We start from the raw sequence: 15,676 nt of genomic DNA on the forward strand, positions 1-15,676 counted from the left end.
CCTCTAGGTTTCTTGCCATGCTGCGGACGCAAGCTTCAGACGAAGAAGTGAATGATGTGTGCTCCCGGCGCCTATTTATACTATAGTCGCACCGGTAGTGACGTCATGGCTGTCGCCGGCCAACGAGTTGGTGTTTTTTCAATGTATGCTTCAGACATGGGTCACGACGAGGCGTTCCCCATAGCGACCCCTAGAGGACGCAGTGTCTCGTTCCCTACTCAGGGAACCATGGTTACATAAGTAACCCGAGACGTTTTTTGACAGCGTGTGATAATTTCATCATCATATCACTGTCCTTTTTTTACAGAAGGCATCTGTAGCTCCAAGTGAGTGTTGGATAAAAGCAAGAAAAAAGAAGTCAGCTCTTAGGGATTAATTATGGTATGCTGATATGAAAATATGAGCTCTGTGTGTTGGTTCGCTGTGCTCATGGCTGGTTTTAGTGCTTGTGATGGTTTTGTGCAGAGATTGTGTCCTGTAGATGAGGGAATCAAAAAGGATATTAGACAAGTTAGACTTTTTGGCATAACGAGATGCGCCAGCGTGAAACTGGAGTTAGGCCGTCTGTCGGAAGACCTGCTGGGAATCTGAGGGTGAGGAATGGGCTCAATTTAAAGTCATTGCGGGGAGTAAGAGGTCTTAAATAGTTATGAAGTTCTCTGAAGATAAAATAGTTGCAGTTTCCTAATTTTGGCTCATTTCTGGAAAGTCCATAATTGAAATGGCTGGCACCTGATAGCATACAAGAATAATTTACTATTCTAATGCTTGTTCTCTGCTGAATTATATAATGTTAATCATGGGAAAGAGCTTTAGCATTGTTGGTTTGTAGCCATAAAGCTGAGGAATAATCACAAACATGTCCTTTAAGTATGTTCAGGAAAAGAACTGGGTAATATTGGCCATGTGACAGCAGAAGTGCTTCAACAGTATAGAGATTTTGCTGTACTGTTTATCCCACACTATGGGTATGTTTGCACAACAGCAATGTACTTAAAATGGAAAAGTTTTGCGTACAGATGACAACATTGTCAAAACAATCCCCATTCACACGGATCCACGAATGCTGTATTATGTATGCCAGGCCAGTAGGTGGTGATGTGACTTTGTAAAAAAAGAAAGAAAAAAAAACTTGCTTGCGCACATAGCTATGAACTGAACACGAAATATGTGTGTGCATGACGTCACCGTTTTCACAAATTTGCGTTTTCATAGTTTACATGGAGATGATAACAGTATTTTTTTTTCCAAAAACGTGCACTTTAAAACCGGTTTTCAAAAGTTTGCATTATCAGACCTCCAAAATACCATTGTTGTGTAAATGAACGGTTAAAACGTATAAAAAAGTTTTCCGTTTTTAGCTGAAATCCACAGCATTATTTAAAAAAAAAAAACATTGAAAGCAGAAAACTGTTCAGTCGCAGGTGCGTATATACACATTTTATTTATAATAAATATAAACAAAATTAAAAATCATATCACATACCACACATATTCTACACATCTACTTAATATTAAGGAATTACTTTTAAAAGTTACTATAAAAATTAAAAGTTATATTTTACAATATGCTATATGCTGATAAAGTAAAGTCAAACTGCTGACGGATTATTATTTTTATTTTTTCGGATGATTCATTATCGTTTTCTTCTTTGTTTTTGGTTTGCAGTTTGTGGTGACTATGTTCTGGACCCTTTACGTGTATGACAGAGATTTGGTATATCCAAGACTCCTGGACAACTTCATACCTCAGTGGCTAAACCATGGCATGGTGAGTGGGAAACTGCTTTCTTTTGTTTCTAGAAACTACAAGACTGTAAAAAATGTTTGCTAGTTTGAAATCACTGACAATACAAAGTCTTTCTAAATGAACAATGATATTATAAGATAGACAGACAGACAGACAAGAGATAGATAGATAGATAGATAGATAGATAGATAGATATTTAGATAGATCACTCTCAGGCAGGAACAAAAGGAAAGCACATTTTGTTCTTTTCAATCTCTTGGGCCACATTGACGTCAGATGTGAAATGCTAGTCATTGTGCAAAATTTCATTTCAATCAGGTGGAACAAAAGCTCCAAGGTGGGGTCCGAGTGGCAGGTCTTGTTTTTATGACAAGTGAGCGTTGTGATGTTAAGTGTGGCAGCATTTTTAGCTGGTGTGTAATTCCAGTAGCAAAACGCAAAAGTGACTCCGCTGGCATCAGTGAGAAAGAATGTTTACGTCGATATGTTGTCATGAATGCAGCATTAAATTATCTGCAAAACTGAAATGACTTCACTGCAATTAGTCTAGAAGAGTTTCTACAAAAGATATTTAATAACCTAAACGCTTCTATATTGAATCCTTCATTAATCTGCTGAAATGGCCTCGACGAAAGAGGTTTTGGGACCTAGAGGCTTCTGATAGATTGATAGGAAATACAACTCAGAATGAGGCGATTACTGGAAATGTGGTTGGATGTCTCAGTCGTCGCTAATAACAGGATGTATTCGGTTGGGTATAGCCCGGGGCCAATGACAACACACGTAGCGGTTGCTAGGGAAACATGTCTCAGTTATTAATCAACATGAATGTTACCTTTGAGCCTAATCAGAAATTGTCTCTATCTTTAATGTGCAGTGGCATTATGAAATCACATGCAATTGGATTTTCCGCAGGGTTTTTAAACCTTTAAACTTTTGTCATTAATACACATTAGACTGTACATGATTTTTTAGGTTTGGTTTTCAGGCATGTGCTAAAAGTGTACATTTAATTTCTTCATATTTCCCTAATGATTTTGGTAGACGGTGACCCAAAAATGAATAGAGAGTCTGTTCTGATCACAGACAGCAGGGAAAAAACATGCAAATAATAAAGAGTATGATTGTGCATTGTAAGGATGGCAAGATCAAAAAATGTTCACACTATAGGCTGCTCAAAATCTAAACTTGGTTGATCAACCATAATTCAGGGTTTTCAATGAAGAGAATGCTCTTTCCTGCTTTAGACAATGTTTTTCTCTAGCCAGCGAAGGAGCAGAGGACAATTTATGCTATGCAAAAAGTTCCAGATTATCCCGCCTGTGACTGAAAGGGGTTACTCCACTGTAAATATTACATTTACATGGTACCACATTTGTTTGTTTACCCATGCTGCCATGGCAACTGTCTTCTGTTCATTGGCTGCTCTGACAAAGAAAGTGACTAAGCCTTGTTGCTGTTAGGCACAATCAAAGTTGAGTCTGAGCTGTGGTCTGAGCATGTATACCAGAGATTAATAATAATAATAATAATAATACTTTTCTTTAACATTTTGCAATTAATTTATTAACTAAAATTAATTATAACAATAAAATTGTACTATTAAAAAATAAATATGAAAAATATATATTAAAAAATGAAGCCCATTTAGACTGCAAAGCAACTTAGCATAAACAGAAATATTAATAGAATAAAACTTTTTTTAACTATAAAATTAATGTACTGACATAAATTATAACAATAAAATTGTAATATTAAAAAATAATTATGAGAAATATATTTAAAATGAAGACTATTTAGACTGCAAAGCAACTACCATAAATAATATTAATTTTCTTTACAATTATGCAATTAATTTATTAACTAAAATAAATTATTTAGACTGCAAAGCAACTACCATAAATAGAAATAATAATAATAATTTTATGAAAACTGTCCAATTAATTTATAAAATAATATAAATTATAACAATAACATTATAATATTTAAAAAATATATATATATATATGAAAAATATATTTAAGAAATTATTATTAATATTATTATTATTATTATTGCTGTAGTCGAATGATTTAGTTACTGTGTCAAGAAACAGAAATAAAACAAATCAGTTCTGCTTATTAGTGTCAAATCTCTATTTTATACCATGTCCCTGTCAGTGAAACACCCACAGCAGGGCATTTGTGAATCCTCTACACCTTGATGCACCGAAAGAGAGAGAGAGGCTGCTTTTCACAGCTTCCCTAGAAATTAGGCCACAACAAAATATAACAGCACTGGACAACTGCGCCTTTTAAGTCATTTTATTTGAATATACTAGACATATTTATAGTTCTGCTGGTGCATGCAGCTCATGGCTACAAAAGTCCTTTGAAACTTTCAGGGACTCTCTAGATACATGTAGACGCATACAAATATTTGCAAAATAATAATCACATCACTAGAATTTGAAAACTTTGTCTCTGTAAGTACAGACAGGAAGTGACATGAAAAAACAGAAATAAGACAACTATTTATAATAAGAGAACTATTTTTCCCCAAGTGACAAGGGAAAGGACATTTTCCCTGTTTTGAAGCTGTCAGCGCCATTGCTGTATATTTGGCAAGCCTGTCAGGACTCATAATGTAACAATCAAAACAGAGCCACTTCAATGGGACTTAAAGAGGCCACTACTAAACTTTCATGGCATCATCGGGAGGCAGTTTACCTGCGTCAAAGTATCTGTGACAATAATCCCATCTCCGCTTTGTAATTACTTCACTGCAGAGAGAGGCCTGTCTAATGCGCTGCTCTAATGTTAATGCCAGTGGCCTCCCGCTGAGCAGCCCCCATGTTCAAAGCGCCTCGCTCCAAACGCGTACCACAAATAAACACCACTGCTGCACATCTCAAAATAAAAGTACAAAAGACCCAGAGAGGCTGACTTCCCATGTAAAGGTATTTTCTGGAGTAGCCGACATATTGCTTGAATGCCCAGTCTGACTTCTTACTTTCCTCATATATAATTCAGCAGGTAGGTTCACGGTAGCTTTTAAATGATGACTGATTACCTGTGGTAAACAACCCCAAGTTCTCAGTCGCTTCACACTGTTAATTGTTCGGGAGAAACAAACATGATACACGGCAATTAATTTTCCAAAGCGTGACCTTGAATGCCCTTGGTTCGAGTAATTAATCATGCAGTAAGTTCAAAAGCAAACAATATTTATGACCGACTTACAGTTTCAAAACCTTCAAAAACATCCGTCGCTGCAACAGAGAACGATTTTTACACAAGTATCCCATTTAACCGAACACTATAGTTCAGTAATGAATTCCTGTTGCAATTCCAGCTTCTTTTGGCCTGTAAAGAAGAACTCACACTGAGAGGAAGCAGACTTCACTTTTTAAAATTGTCTCTCAACCTGTCTGTGGAATTTCTCTACAGTTCCTTTTGTTGGATTTGTGGGATGTTGTTTAGAGTAGAAAATAGCTGTGCCCACAGACCAATTTAAAGAGTGCCTTCCTCCGAAAATTGTCTCTAACTGTATGCTCCTGCTGTGACTACCAGTATGTTCAGACTGTGGGGATAAGTGTTTCACCATTTACAGTAACAAGAATCCATCCTCCAAGTGAGAGGAGAAATACATCCATAAGACTGAAATCGATCAGTGTCACCGTCCATGGCTGTGCTAAACTGATCCGGGCTCCTGATGCACTCTAGTGGAGATTTCTCTCCATCTAATAACATGTTTGGTTTGCCACTGTCAGAGGAAATTTAGACAGACTAGTTTCTGCTTAACCAACGGTGTTACCCAGACCGTCTTTAGGATACCGTGAGGATAAGCACCAGATGTCAGAGTATATCAGACTTTTTCAGGCTTTGCTACACTTTACACTTTCATTAAAAAAGTGCAGAAAATGTACCTTTCTTTGTACCTAGATAAGGTAGACAACCTGTCCCAGGGAAAAAGTTTTTTTTTTTTTTTTTGCATTTTTAACAAATATTTTATATTCTCTTTAAAATCTAGTTTTATTCTATTATTATTATTATTATTATTATTATAATAAATATGCAGAAATTAAGTTTTTTTATATATATATATATATATATATATATATATATATAAATAGCATATTAACTTTGTCAGCCTAAATAATTTGGCAAAAATTAATTCTAAAAAACAGTGCAACTAAATACGAAGCTAGAAAACATTTTCATTACTTCGATAGTAACAAATATAAAATAAAAATAACTAACAAATATATATATAACATTTCTGTCATATATATAACATTTCTGTCATCATTTATTCACCCTCAAGTCATTCTAAACCTCTATGACTTGCTTTTTTCTGTGAAACACAAAGAGGGGAAAAAAAGAAAACTGTTTGACTGGTTTTTGTCCAAACCAATTCAATGGAGTGAATGATGATAAAATACACATAAATTCAAAATAATTCTGGCTCAGCACCCATAAACAGGATGCAAACTACCCATCAATTATTATACTGGCCAAGTATATAAACCGAAAGGTCCATCTGACAACTAGAAATTACAATTTACACAGGCTAGTAATCACCTGCAGTGCCCAGACCCTGATTCATATGCATATTATTGAATTATTAGTATTAGTCTCTATAAGTGCAAAAATACATCAGGCTGTTGACACATTGCCATCTGGTGGTTGTTGCCAACTTACTGGTACTGGTCACGTACAAGCTCAGACTGTAATTCCGCAGATTGCTGCAAGATGCAGAATCATTTTAATGACATGTTAAAACAAGGCTCCCCTTCATTATGGCCATTGAGGTTTCCCTGCAAAATCTTTTGTCCCGTGGCTTGCCATTCCTCGCATGCAGTGAAGTAAATTGAATTTTGTGGTATTTTCCACAGTGGAGTGCCACCGTCATCTTCCATAGAACATTTACCCGTGGATTCTTTCATGCATCGCCGGAGGATGTGCGCTTAGCCTGGCTGAGAAACACAAAGCGGCTCAGTATTGTTGCAGAAAGCATAGTACAATCAGTGGTTGCACTGGTGAACATAAGGGAGAGGTTGGTGTTATTAACATTAACAAAAAACGGTAACACTTTCTATGAAGCCCATTTTTATAATACATTATAAGGGTATGCTTAAGGCATTATAATGAATGCATAGTGCATTATAAAAAAAACTTTTCAATATGTTGTTTCATCTCATAAATTATCATAACAATTATAATACATTAAAAACTTACTTATTTGTGGTTATAACTTTTATGAGTATTATTATTTATATCATGCAATAAACATCATGTTAAATCCACTTAATTTATAATGGATTATAAGTCTCATATCTTGACGTTATTTATTTAAGATCTGTACAGTATCTTACTATCTTATTGGTATTACAATAAATATAGTTAAAATTAAATGTGCCATATTACACATTCATCTGATCAGATATCTGATCTTATGGCTGTTTAAGAAAAAAATATTATTTTTCTTATTATTGTTATTATTTATAAGTGGTCTTAGTCTGCTTTAAGTAAAGTAACAAGTTAACAATGACAAGATATGAGACTTATAATACATTATAACTATGAAATATAATCCATTGTAAGTTAAGTGGATGCATTGTGTTCATTGTGTATTATAAATCATCATAATCTTAAAAGTTATAACCACAAATAAATAAATATTATAATGCATTAAAACTGTTGTTATGATTACTCATGAGATGATACAACATATTATAAGGTTTTTTATAATACATTATTCATTCATTATAATGCCTTAAAAATACTCTTATAATGTATTATAAATACGGGCTTCATAGAAAGTGTTACCACAAAAACTGAAAGAAAACCATTTTGTTAACTGAAACAAAAACATACATGGAAAAAAAATAATACACTTTCATGACTTCAATACTAACTAAAATAAAATAAATGTAACTAATAAATTATTTCAATGTTAGTTTTGGATACACAGTATGTTATGAACTTGAAACCTTTACATAAACATGATTACACTGTTAAACATTTTAAAATTATAGCAGATAGTAGATTAATATTGGCAGGCCTAAAAAACTAAAACTATGAACTAAAATGCTAAACTAAAAAATATTTTCATTGCTTCAATACAAACTAAGATAACATAAAAATAACTAATAAATTATTTGAACCTAAAAATGCCCCTAGATACTATGGAAGCCTGTTACCGCCATAATAATAAAAAAAAACAAAAACTTTTTATCTCAAAATTCTGTTCTTTAAAAAAAAATTGCAATTCTGAATTTGTATCTCACAATAAAAAATCAGACTTTTTCTCTGAATTCTGAGTTTACATCTTGCAATTTTGTTATTCCGATATTTTATCTTGCAGTTCTTTTTTGTATGTTTCTGCCAAGAAATAAAAATGAAAAAGTATAATTACAACTTTTTATCTTTTTTTACATTATACATTTAAATTTACATCTCAAAATTCTGACTTTTTTCCTCAGAATTACACGTTTATCTCACAACTCTGCATTTATATCTCATCATTCTGATTTTATATCTTGAAATCCTTTCAAGAATTGCAAGAATAAAGTCAGATTGTGAGTTATAAACTCAAAATTGTGAGAAAAAAGTCAAGAGTTATGAGATATAAAGTCACAGTTACCTTTATCTTTTGATTCCATGGTGAAAACAAGCTTCCATAAGATACCAATATTAATAGACTGTATCTGTGTATACAAAAAGCTCTATTACTCAAGAGTGCATGTTAGAACACAAAGAAGCATTCTATTATCATGACGGCATCTCTGTAAATTCCCTTCGTTTGTGATTCAACCATGTATGCCGTGCCGGATTACGGAGTGGCTGCTCTTGTTTTCTCTGTCGTTGTGCTGTGGTGTTAGCATTATCTTTTTTGCTTGGCAACCACTTCACTCACTAAAGATCCAGATTGACAGGAGGGATCTGGTTGTTTTGTCTGGCAAGCCTCCAGCCACTTACAGAGGACATAATGTGCTAAGGTCTTATGCAATGAGGGTTCGTTGCAAGTAACCCGCCATAGTGAAGTCAAGCAAACTATAATATCCTGATGTTTTATCAAAGACCTGTTACATTTTGTTTAAAAAAGCAAAAAGACATGCCACATCTGAAGGCTTTGACATCTTAAGCTGGATTTTCACAAATGCAATTTGATTATATCTGATTACAATAGTCAGGTTTCTAATGCGTTATGGATTAAATTAAGGTGAGCCGTGATGGAGAGCAAATTAAACCGGGATCAGTACTCTGCATTAGTGCGTTGAGGGACAAATTAAGCCTAGATCAGCATCCTGTGATGTGATGGGCCAAAGAGCAGCTACCAAACCAACACACTTCTTGGCACAGAGAAATAAAAAGCCCCATCATGCCAGCACTGTATCCACGCTTGCCAGAGAGCATCCCTGCTGCTGTGCCAGCCATTCTGAGCCAAAATAGCCTGTCATAAGAGATCATCTCCCCAGAGACTTCCAGCACAATCCAGCGTTTGTGTTCAAACGCAAAAACACAACTGCCTCTTATCAAGCAGGCAGGGGGAAAAACATATTAAGATTATTTTTTACAAATTGTTCTACCTGCCATATATCTGCAGACTTGGAATGAATAATGACAGATTAATTAAAAATTTTTATGCTACTGCATATTTTTAACAAGGAAACAAAAATCTGGATGTAGGGTTATTATAGTTAGCTAAAACTAAACCCATAAGAATGATATGGACTTATTTTAAATAATTAGATAAATAAATATGACAAAAACACAAAACAAAATGACTAAAACTTTAACTAAAATTGAAATGAAAATGGAAAATATCAAAATAATTCAAAATGTTAATAGAAACTGTAATAGTATCTCAATAACACTGGATGTGCAATACCCTGATTTATAAGCCAAATGGTCATCATCTCAAGAGGCCAAAAAGCCATGTCAGTTGCCTTCTTTGTTAGGAGGAGAAAACAATAGTTAGATGAAATAGTTAGAGATGAAAATACAACAATGTGCCAAGCCTTGCACACATAGACACTCAGGAGTTTGGTAAATACAGGGTTCTAGCTTTGCAAAAATACACAATATTGTAACAGGTACTGTATAAAGTGAAACACCTGTTGACCAGTGTACATAACATAAAAAATGCACATTTAATAATAATATTTTTTTGTTATATGATCATACATCTAGAGTTATTAGCATCATTAGATACCTGTTAGATACCTTGGTTTAAATGGTCATGTCTCTTAACTGTGTCTGACTCTGCACTCTTAAAAATAAAGGTGCTTCACGATGCCATAGAAGAACCTTTTTGTCTAAATGGTTCCATAAAGAACCTTTAACATCTGAAGAACCTTTCTGTTTCACAAAAGGTTCTTTGGGGCGAAAGAAGGTTCTTCAGATTATAAAAAGGTAAGAAAGAGATGGTTCTTTAAAGAACCTTTGACTGAATGGTTCTTTGTGGAACCAAAAATGGTTCTTCTATGGCATCGCTTGAAGAACCTTTTGAAGCACCTTTATTTTTAAGAGTGTGGGCTCCAGGTAGCTTTTGTCAGTGGCGGTGTGGCCAAATTAACTAGGCATCAAATAATGTAAAGAGGGGTTTCTGTTTTTGCATATTTTAATTACTATTTTACCTCTAACTAATATTTATGTATTTAATGCACAGTCTGAGTAGCCAACCAGGTTTACACTTTACTGCAAGTTGTATTCTGTTTATAACTGTGTATGTGACAAATAAAAATCTTGAATCAGCAGGTTTGTGTATCCCATTGAGACCTGTAAAAATAGCAGGTGAATTGAAAATGTTCACTAATGTTTCGTGACGCTTTTAGATTTTGCTGGATCAGATGTATTTCAGATAGGATCATCAGTTTTCCACTGTTTATCTTATATATCATTAGACAATCATAGGCAACAAAAAATAATACATTATGGAAATATAATATAATAATGTAAAATAATATAAAAATATGAAATAATAATTATTAATATTATTATTAATAATATTAATTTCAGAATGTAATCTTTTGTTGCATTGAGGCACCAAGTAAATAAATGAATAAATAAATGTATGAAGACACTAAATAGCACTAACAAACATTAACACTGAGAATCAAAAATCTTTCAAATAAAATAAAAAAAACTTTAAAAGCAAAATGAGATTGTTTTGGGAGAAACTGAGCTAACTTTAGCAAGGTTCATTCATTCTCTTGTTTTAAGCATTAAACTAAAAATATCATGCACTTACATTTGACTATTTTGGCTTGAGATGAGCTAGCAATTACACTAATACAAATCATAAAGTCTCTATAAAATCAGCAATGGAGGCCTCACATTGAACTTTAGTACAATCAGTGGTTGCACTGGTGAACATAAGGGAGAGGTTGGTGTTATTAACATTAACAAAAAACGGTAACACTTTCTATGAAGCCCATTTTTATAATACATTATAAGGGTATGCTTAAGGCATTATAATGAATGCATAGTGCATTATAAAAAAAACTTTTCAATATGTTGTTTCATCTCATAAATTATCATAACAATTATAATACATTAAAAACTTACTTATTTGTGGTTATAACTTTTATGAGTATTATTATTTATATCATGCAATAAACATCATGTTAAATCCACTTAATTTATAATGGATTATAAGTCTCATATCTTGACATTATTTATTTAAGATCTGTACAGTATCTTACTATCTTATTGGTATTACAATAAATATAGTTAAAATTAAATGTGCCATATTACACATTCATCTGATCAGATATCTGATCTTATGGCTGTTTAAGAAAAAAATATTATTTTTCTTATTATTGTTATTATTTATAAGTGGTCTTAGTCTGCTTTAAGTAAAGTAACAAGTTAACAATGACAAGATATGAGACTTATAATACATTATAACTATGAAATATAATCCATTGTAAGTTAAGTGGATGCATTGTGTTCATTGTGTATTATAAATCATCATAATCTTAAAAGTTATAACCACAAATAAATAAATATTATAATGCATTAAAACTGTTGTTATGATTACTCATGAGATGATACAACATATTATAAGGTTTTTTATAATACATTATTCATTCATTATAATGCCTTAAAAATACTCTTATAATGTATTATAAATACGGGCTTCATAGAAAGTGTTACCACAAAAACTGAAAGAAAACCATTTTGTTAACTGAAACAAAAACATACATGGAAAAAAAATAATACACTTTCATGACTTCAATACTAACTAAAATAAAATAAATGTAACTAATAAATTATTTCAATGTTAGTTTTGGATACACAGTATGTTATGAACTTGAAACCTTTACATAAACATGATTACACTGTTAAACATTTTAAAATTATAGCAGATAGTAGATTAATATTGGCAGGCCTAAAAAACTAAAACTATGAACTAAAATGCTAAACTAAAAAATATTTTCATTGCTTCAATACAAACTAAGATAACATAAAAATAACTAATAAATTATTTGAACCTAAAAATGCCCCTAGATACTATGGAAGCCTGTTACCGCCATAATAATAAAAAAAAACAAAAACTTTTTATCTCAAAATTCTGTTCTTTAAAAAAAAATTGCAATTCTGAATTTGTATCTCACAATAAAAAATCAGACTTTTTCTCTGAATTCTGAGTTTACATCTTGCAATTTTGTTATTCCGATATTTTATCTTGCAGTTCTTTTTTGTATGTTTCTGCCAAGAAATAAAAATGAAAAAGTATAATTACAACTTTTTATCTTTTTTTACATTATACATTTAAATTTACATCTCAAAATTCTGACTTTTTTCCTCAGAATTACACGTTTATCTCACAACTCTGCATTTATATCTCATCATTCTGATTTTATATCTTGAAATCCTTTCAAGAATTGCAAGAATAAAGTCAGATTGTGAGTTATAAACTCAAAATTGTGAGAAAAAAGTCAAGAGTTATGAGATATAAAGTCACAGTTACCTTTATCTTTTGATTCCATGGTGAAAACAAGCTTCCATAAGATACCAATATTAATAGACTGTATCTGTGTATACAAAAAGCTCTATTACTCAAGAGTGCATGTTAGAACACAAAGAAGCATTCTATTATCATGACGGCATCTCTGTAAATTCCCTTCGTTTGTGATTCAACCATGTATGCCGTGCCGGATTACGGAGTGGCTGCTCTTGTTTTCTCTGTCGTTGTGCTGTGGTGTTAGCATTATCTTTTTTGCTTGGCAACCACTTCACTCACTAAAGATCCAGATTGACAGGAGGGATCTGGTTGTTTTGTCTGGCAAGCCTCCAGCCACTTACAGAGGACATAATGTGCTAAGGTCTTATGCAATGAGGGTTCGTTGCAAGTAACCCGCCATAGTGAAGTCAAGCAAACTATAATATCCTGATGTTTTATCAAAGACCTGTTACATTTTGTTTAAAAAAGCAAAAAGACATGCCACATCTGAAGGCTTTGACATCTTAAGCTGGATTTTCACAAATGCAATTTGATTATATCTGATTACAATGGTCAGGTTTCTAATGCGTTATGGATTAAATTAAGGTGAGCCGTGATGGAGAGCAAATTAAACCGGGATCAGTACTCTGCATTAGTGCGTTGAGGGACAAATTAAGCCTAGATCAGCATCCTGTGATGTGATGGGCCAAAGAGCAGCTACCAAACCAACACACTTCTTGGCACAGAGAAATAAAAAGCCCCATCATGCCAGCACTGTATCCACGCTTGCCAGAGAGCATCCCTGCTGCTGTGCCAGCCATTCTGAGCCAAAATAGCCTGTCATAAGAGATCATCTCCCCAGAGACTTCCAGCACAATCCAGCGTTTGTGTTCAAACGCAAAAACACAACTGCCTCTTATCAAGCAGGCAGGGGGAAAAACATATTAAGATTATTTTTTACAAATTGTTCTACCTGCCATATATCTGCAGACTTGGAATGAATAATGACAGATTAATTAAAAATTTTTATGCTACTGCATATTTTTAACAAGGAAACAAAAATCTGGATGTAGGGTTATTATAGTTAGCTAAAACTAAACCCATAAGAATGATATGGACTTATTTTAAATAATTAGATAAATAAATATGACAAAAACACAAAACAAAATGACTAAAACTTTAACTAAAATTGAAATGAAAATGGAAAATATCAAAATAATTCAAAATGTTAATAGAAACTGTAATAGTATCTCAATAACACTGGATGTGCAATACCCTGATTTATAAGCCAAATGGTCATCATCTCAAGAGGCCAAAAAGCCATGTCAGTTGCCTTCTTTGTTAGGAGGAGAAAACAATAGTTAGATGAAATAGTTAGAGATGAAAATACAACAATGTGCCAAGCCTTGCACACATAGACACTCAGGAGTTTGGTAAATACAGGGTTCTAGCTTTGCAAAAATACACAATATTGTAACAGGTACTGTATAAAGTGAAACACCTGTTGACCAGTGTACATAACATAAAAAATGCACATTTAATAATAATATTTTTTTGTTATATGATCATACATCTAGAGTTATTAGCATGATTAGATACCTGTTAGATACCTTGGTTTAAATGGTCATGTCTCTTAACTGTGTCTGACTCTGCACTCTTAAAAATAAAGGTGCTTCACGATGCCATAGAAGAACCTTTTTGTCTAAATGGTTCCATAAAGAACCTTTAACATCTGAAGAACCTTTCTGTTTCACAAAAGGTTCTTTGGGGCGAAAGAAGGTTCTTCAGATTATAAAAAGGTAAGAAAGAGATGGTTCTTTAAAGAACCTTTGACTGAATGGTTCTTTGTGGAACCAAAAATGGTTCTTCTATGGCATCGCTTGAAGAACCTTTTGAAGCACCTTTATTTTTAAGAGTGTGGGCTCCAGGTAGCTTTTGTCAGTGGCGGTGTGGCCAAATTAACTAGGCATCAAATAATGTAAAGAGGGGTTTCTGTTTTTGCATATTTTAATTACTATTTTACCTCTAACTAATATTTATGTATTTAATGCACAGTCTGAGTAGCCAACCAGGTTTACACTTTACTGCAAGTTGTATTCTGTTTATAACTGTGTATGTGACAAATAAAAATCTTGAATCAGCAGGTTTGTGTATCCCATTGAGACCTGTAAAAATAGCAGGTGAATTGAAAATGTTCACTAATGTTTCGTGACGCTTTTAGATTTTGCTGGATCAGATGTATTTCAGATAGGATCATCAGTTTTCCACTGTTTATCTTATATATCATTAGACAATCATAGGCAACAAAAAATAATACATTATGGAAATATAATATAATAATGTAAAATAATATAAAAATATGAAATAATAATTATTGATCATGATAAATAATAAATGAATAATAATTATTAATATTATTATTAATAATATTAATTTCAGAATGTAATCTTTTGTTGCATTGAGGCACCAAGTAAATAAATGAATAAATAAATGTATGAAGACACTAAATAGCACTAACAAACATTAACACTGAGAATCAAAAATCTTTCAAATAAAATAAAAAAAACTTTAAAAGCAAAATGAGATTGTTTTGGGAGAAACTGAGCTAACTTTAGCAAGGTTCATTCATTCTCTTGTTTTAAGCATTAAACTAAAAATATCATGCACTTACATTTGACTATTTTGGCTTGAGATGAGCTAGCAATTACACTAATACAAATCATAAAGTCTCTATAAAATCAGCAATGGAGGCCTCACATTGAACTTTTTGAGTAAAAGCAGACACTTCGGTCAGCGGTGAATTGTTTCAAATATTCAGCCGTGCATGTGCGTATCATCAGGGTGAACCGGGAGGTTTCAGCTGACAGTCAGTGTGATTCTACGTGGTCTGAACTGGTTTTGTGTGGAGCAGAGGAAACAGATGTGCTTTTCCGCAAAGATCAAGAGACAGATTGGGTTTTCACAGAACAAACCCAAAATCTTAACCAACTG

General features: G+C 33.0%; 1 protein-coding gene across 1 annotated transcript in view; it reads left to right on the forward strand.

Annotated features, from left to right (window-relative positions):
* The window catches only part of LOC107675100 (androgen-induced gene 1 protein-like), a 39,120-nt gene that overhangs the window by 9,043 nt on the left and 14,401 nt on the right, over window positions 1–15,676 (forward strand). The window contains exon 3 of the mRNA XM_016469319.1: window positions 1,670–1,771. Within this exon, the coding sequence (XP_016324805.1) occupies window positions 1,670–1,771 (102 nt within the window). The remainder of the gene's footprint in view (window positions 1–1,669; window positions 1,772–15,676) is intronic.

This window comes from Sinocyclocheilus anshuiensis, unplaced genomic scaffold (genome assembly GCF_001515605.1).
Source record: "Sinocyclocheilus anshuiensis isolate Anshui unplaced genomic scaffold, SAMN03320099.WGS_v1.1 scaffold776, whole genome shotgun sequence".
Classification (NCBI taxonomy): Eukaryota; Metazoa; Chordata; class Actinopteri; order Cypriniformes; family Cyprinidae; genus Sinocyclocheilus; species Sinocyclocheilus anshuiensis.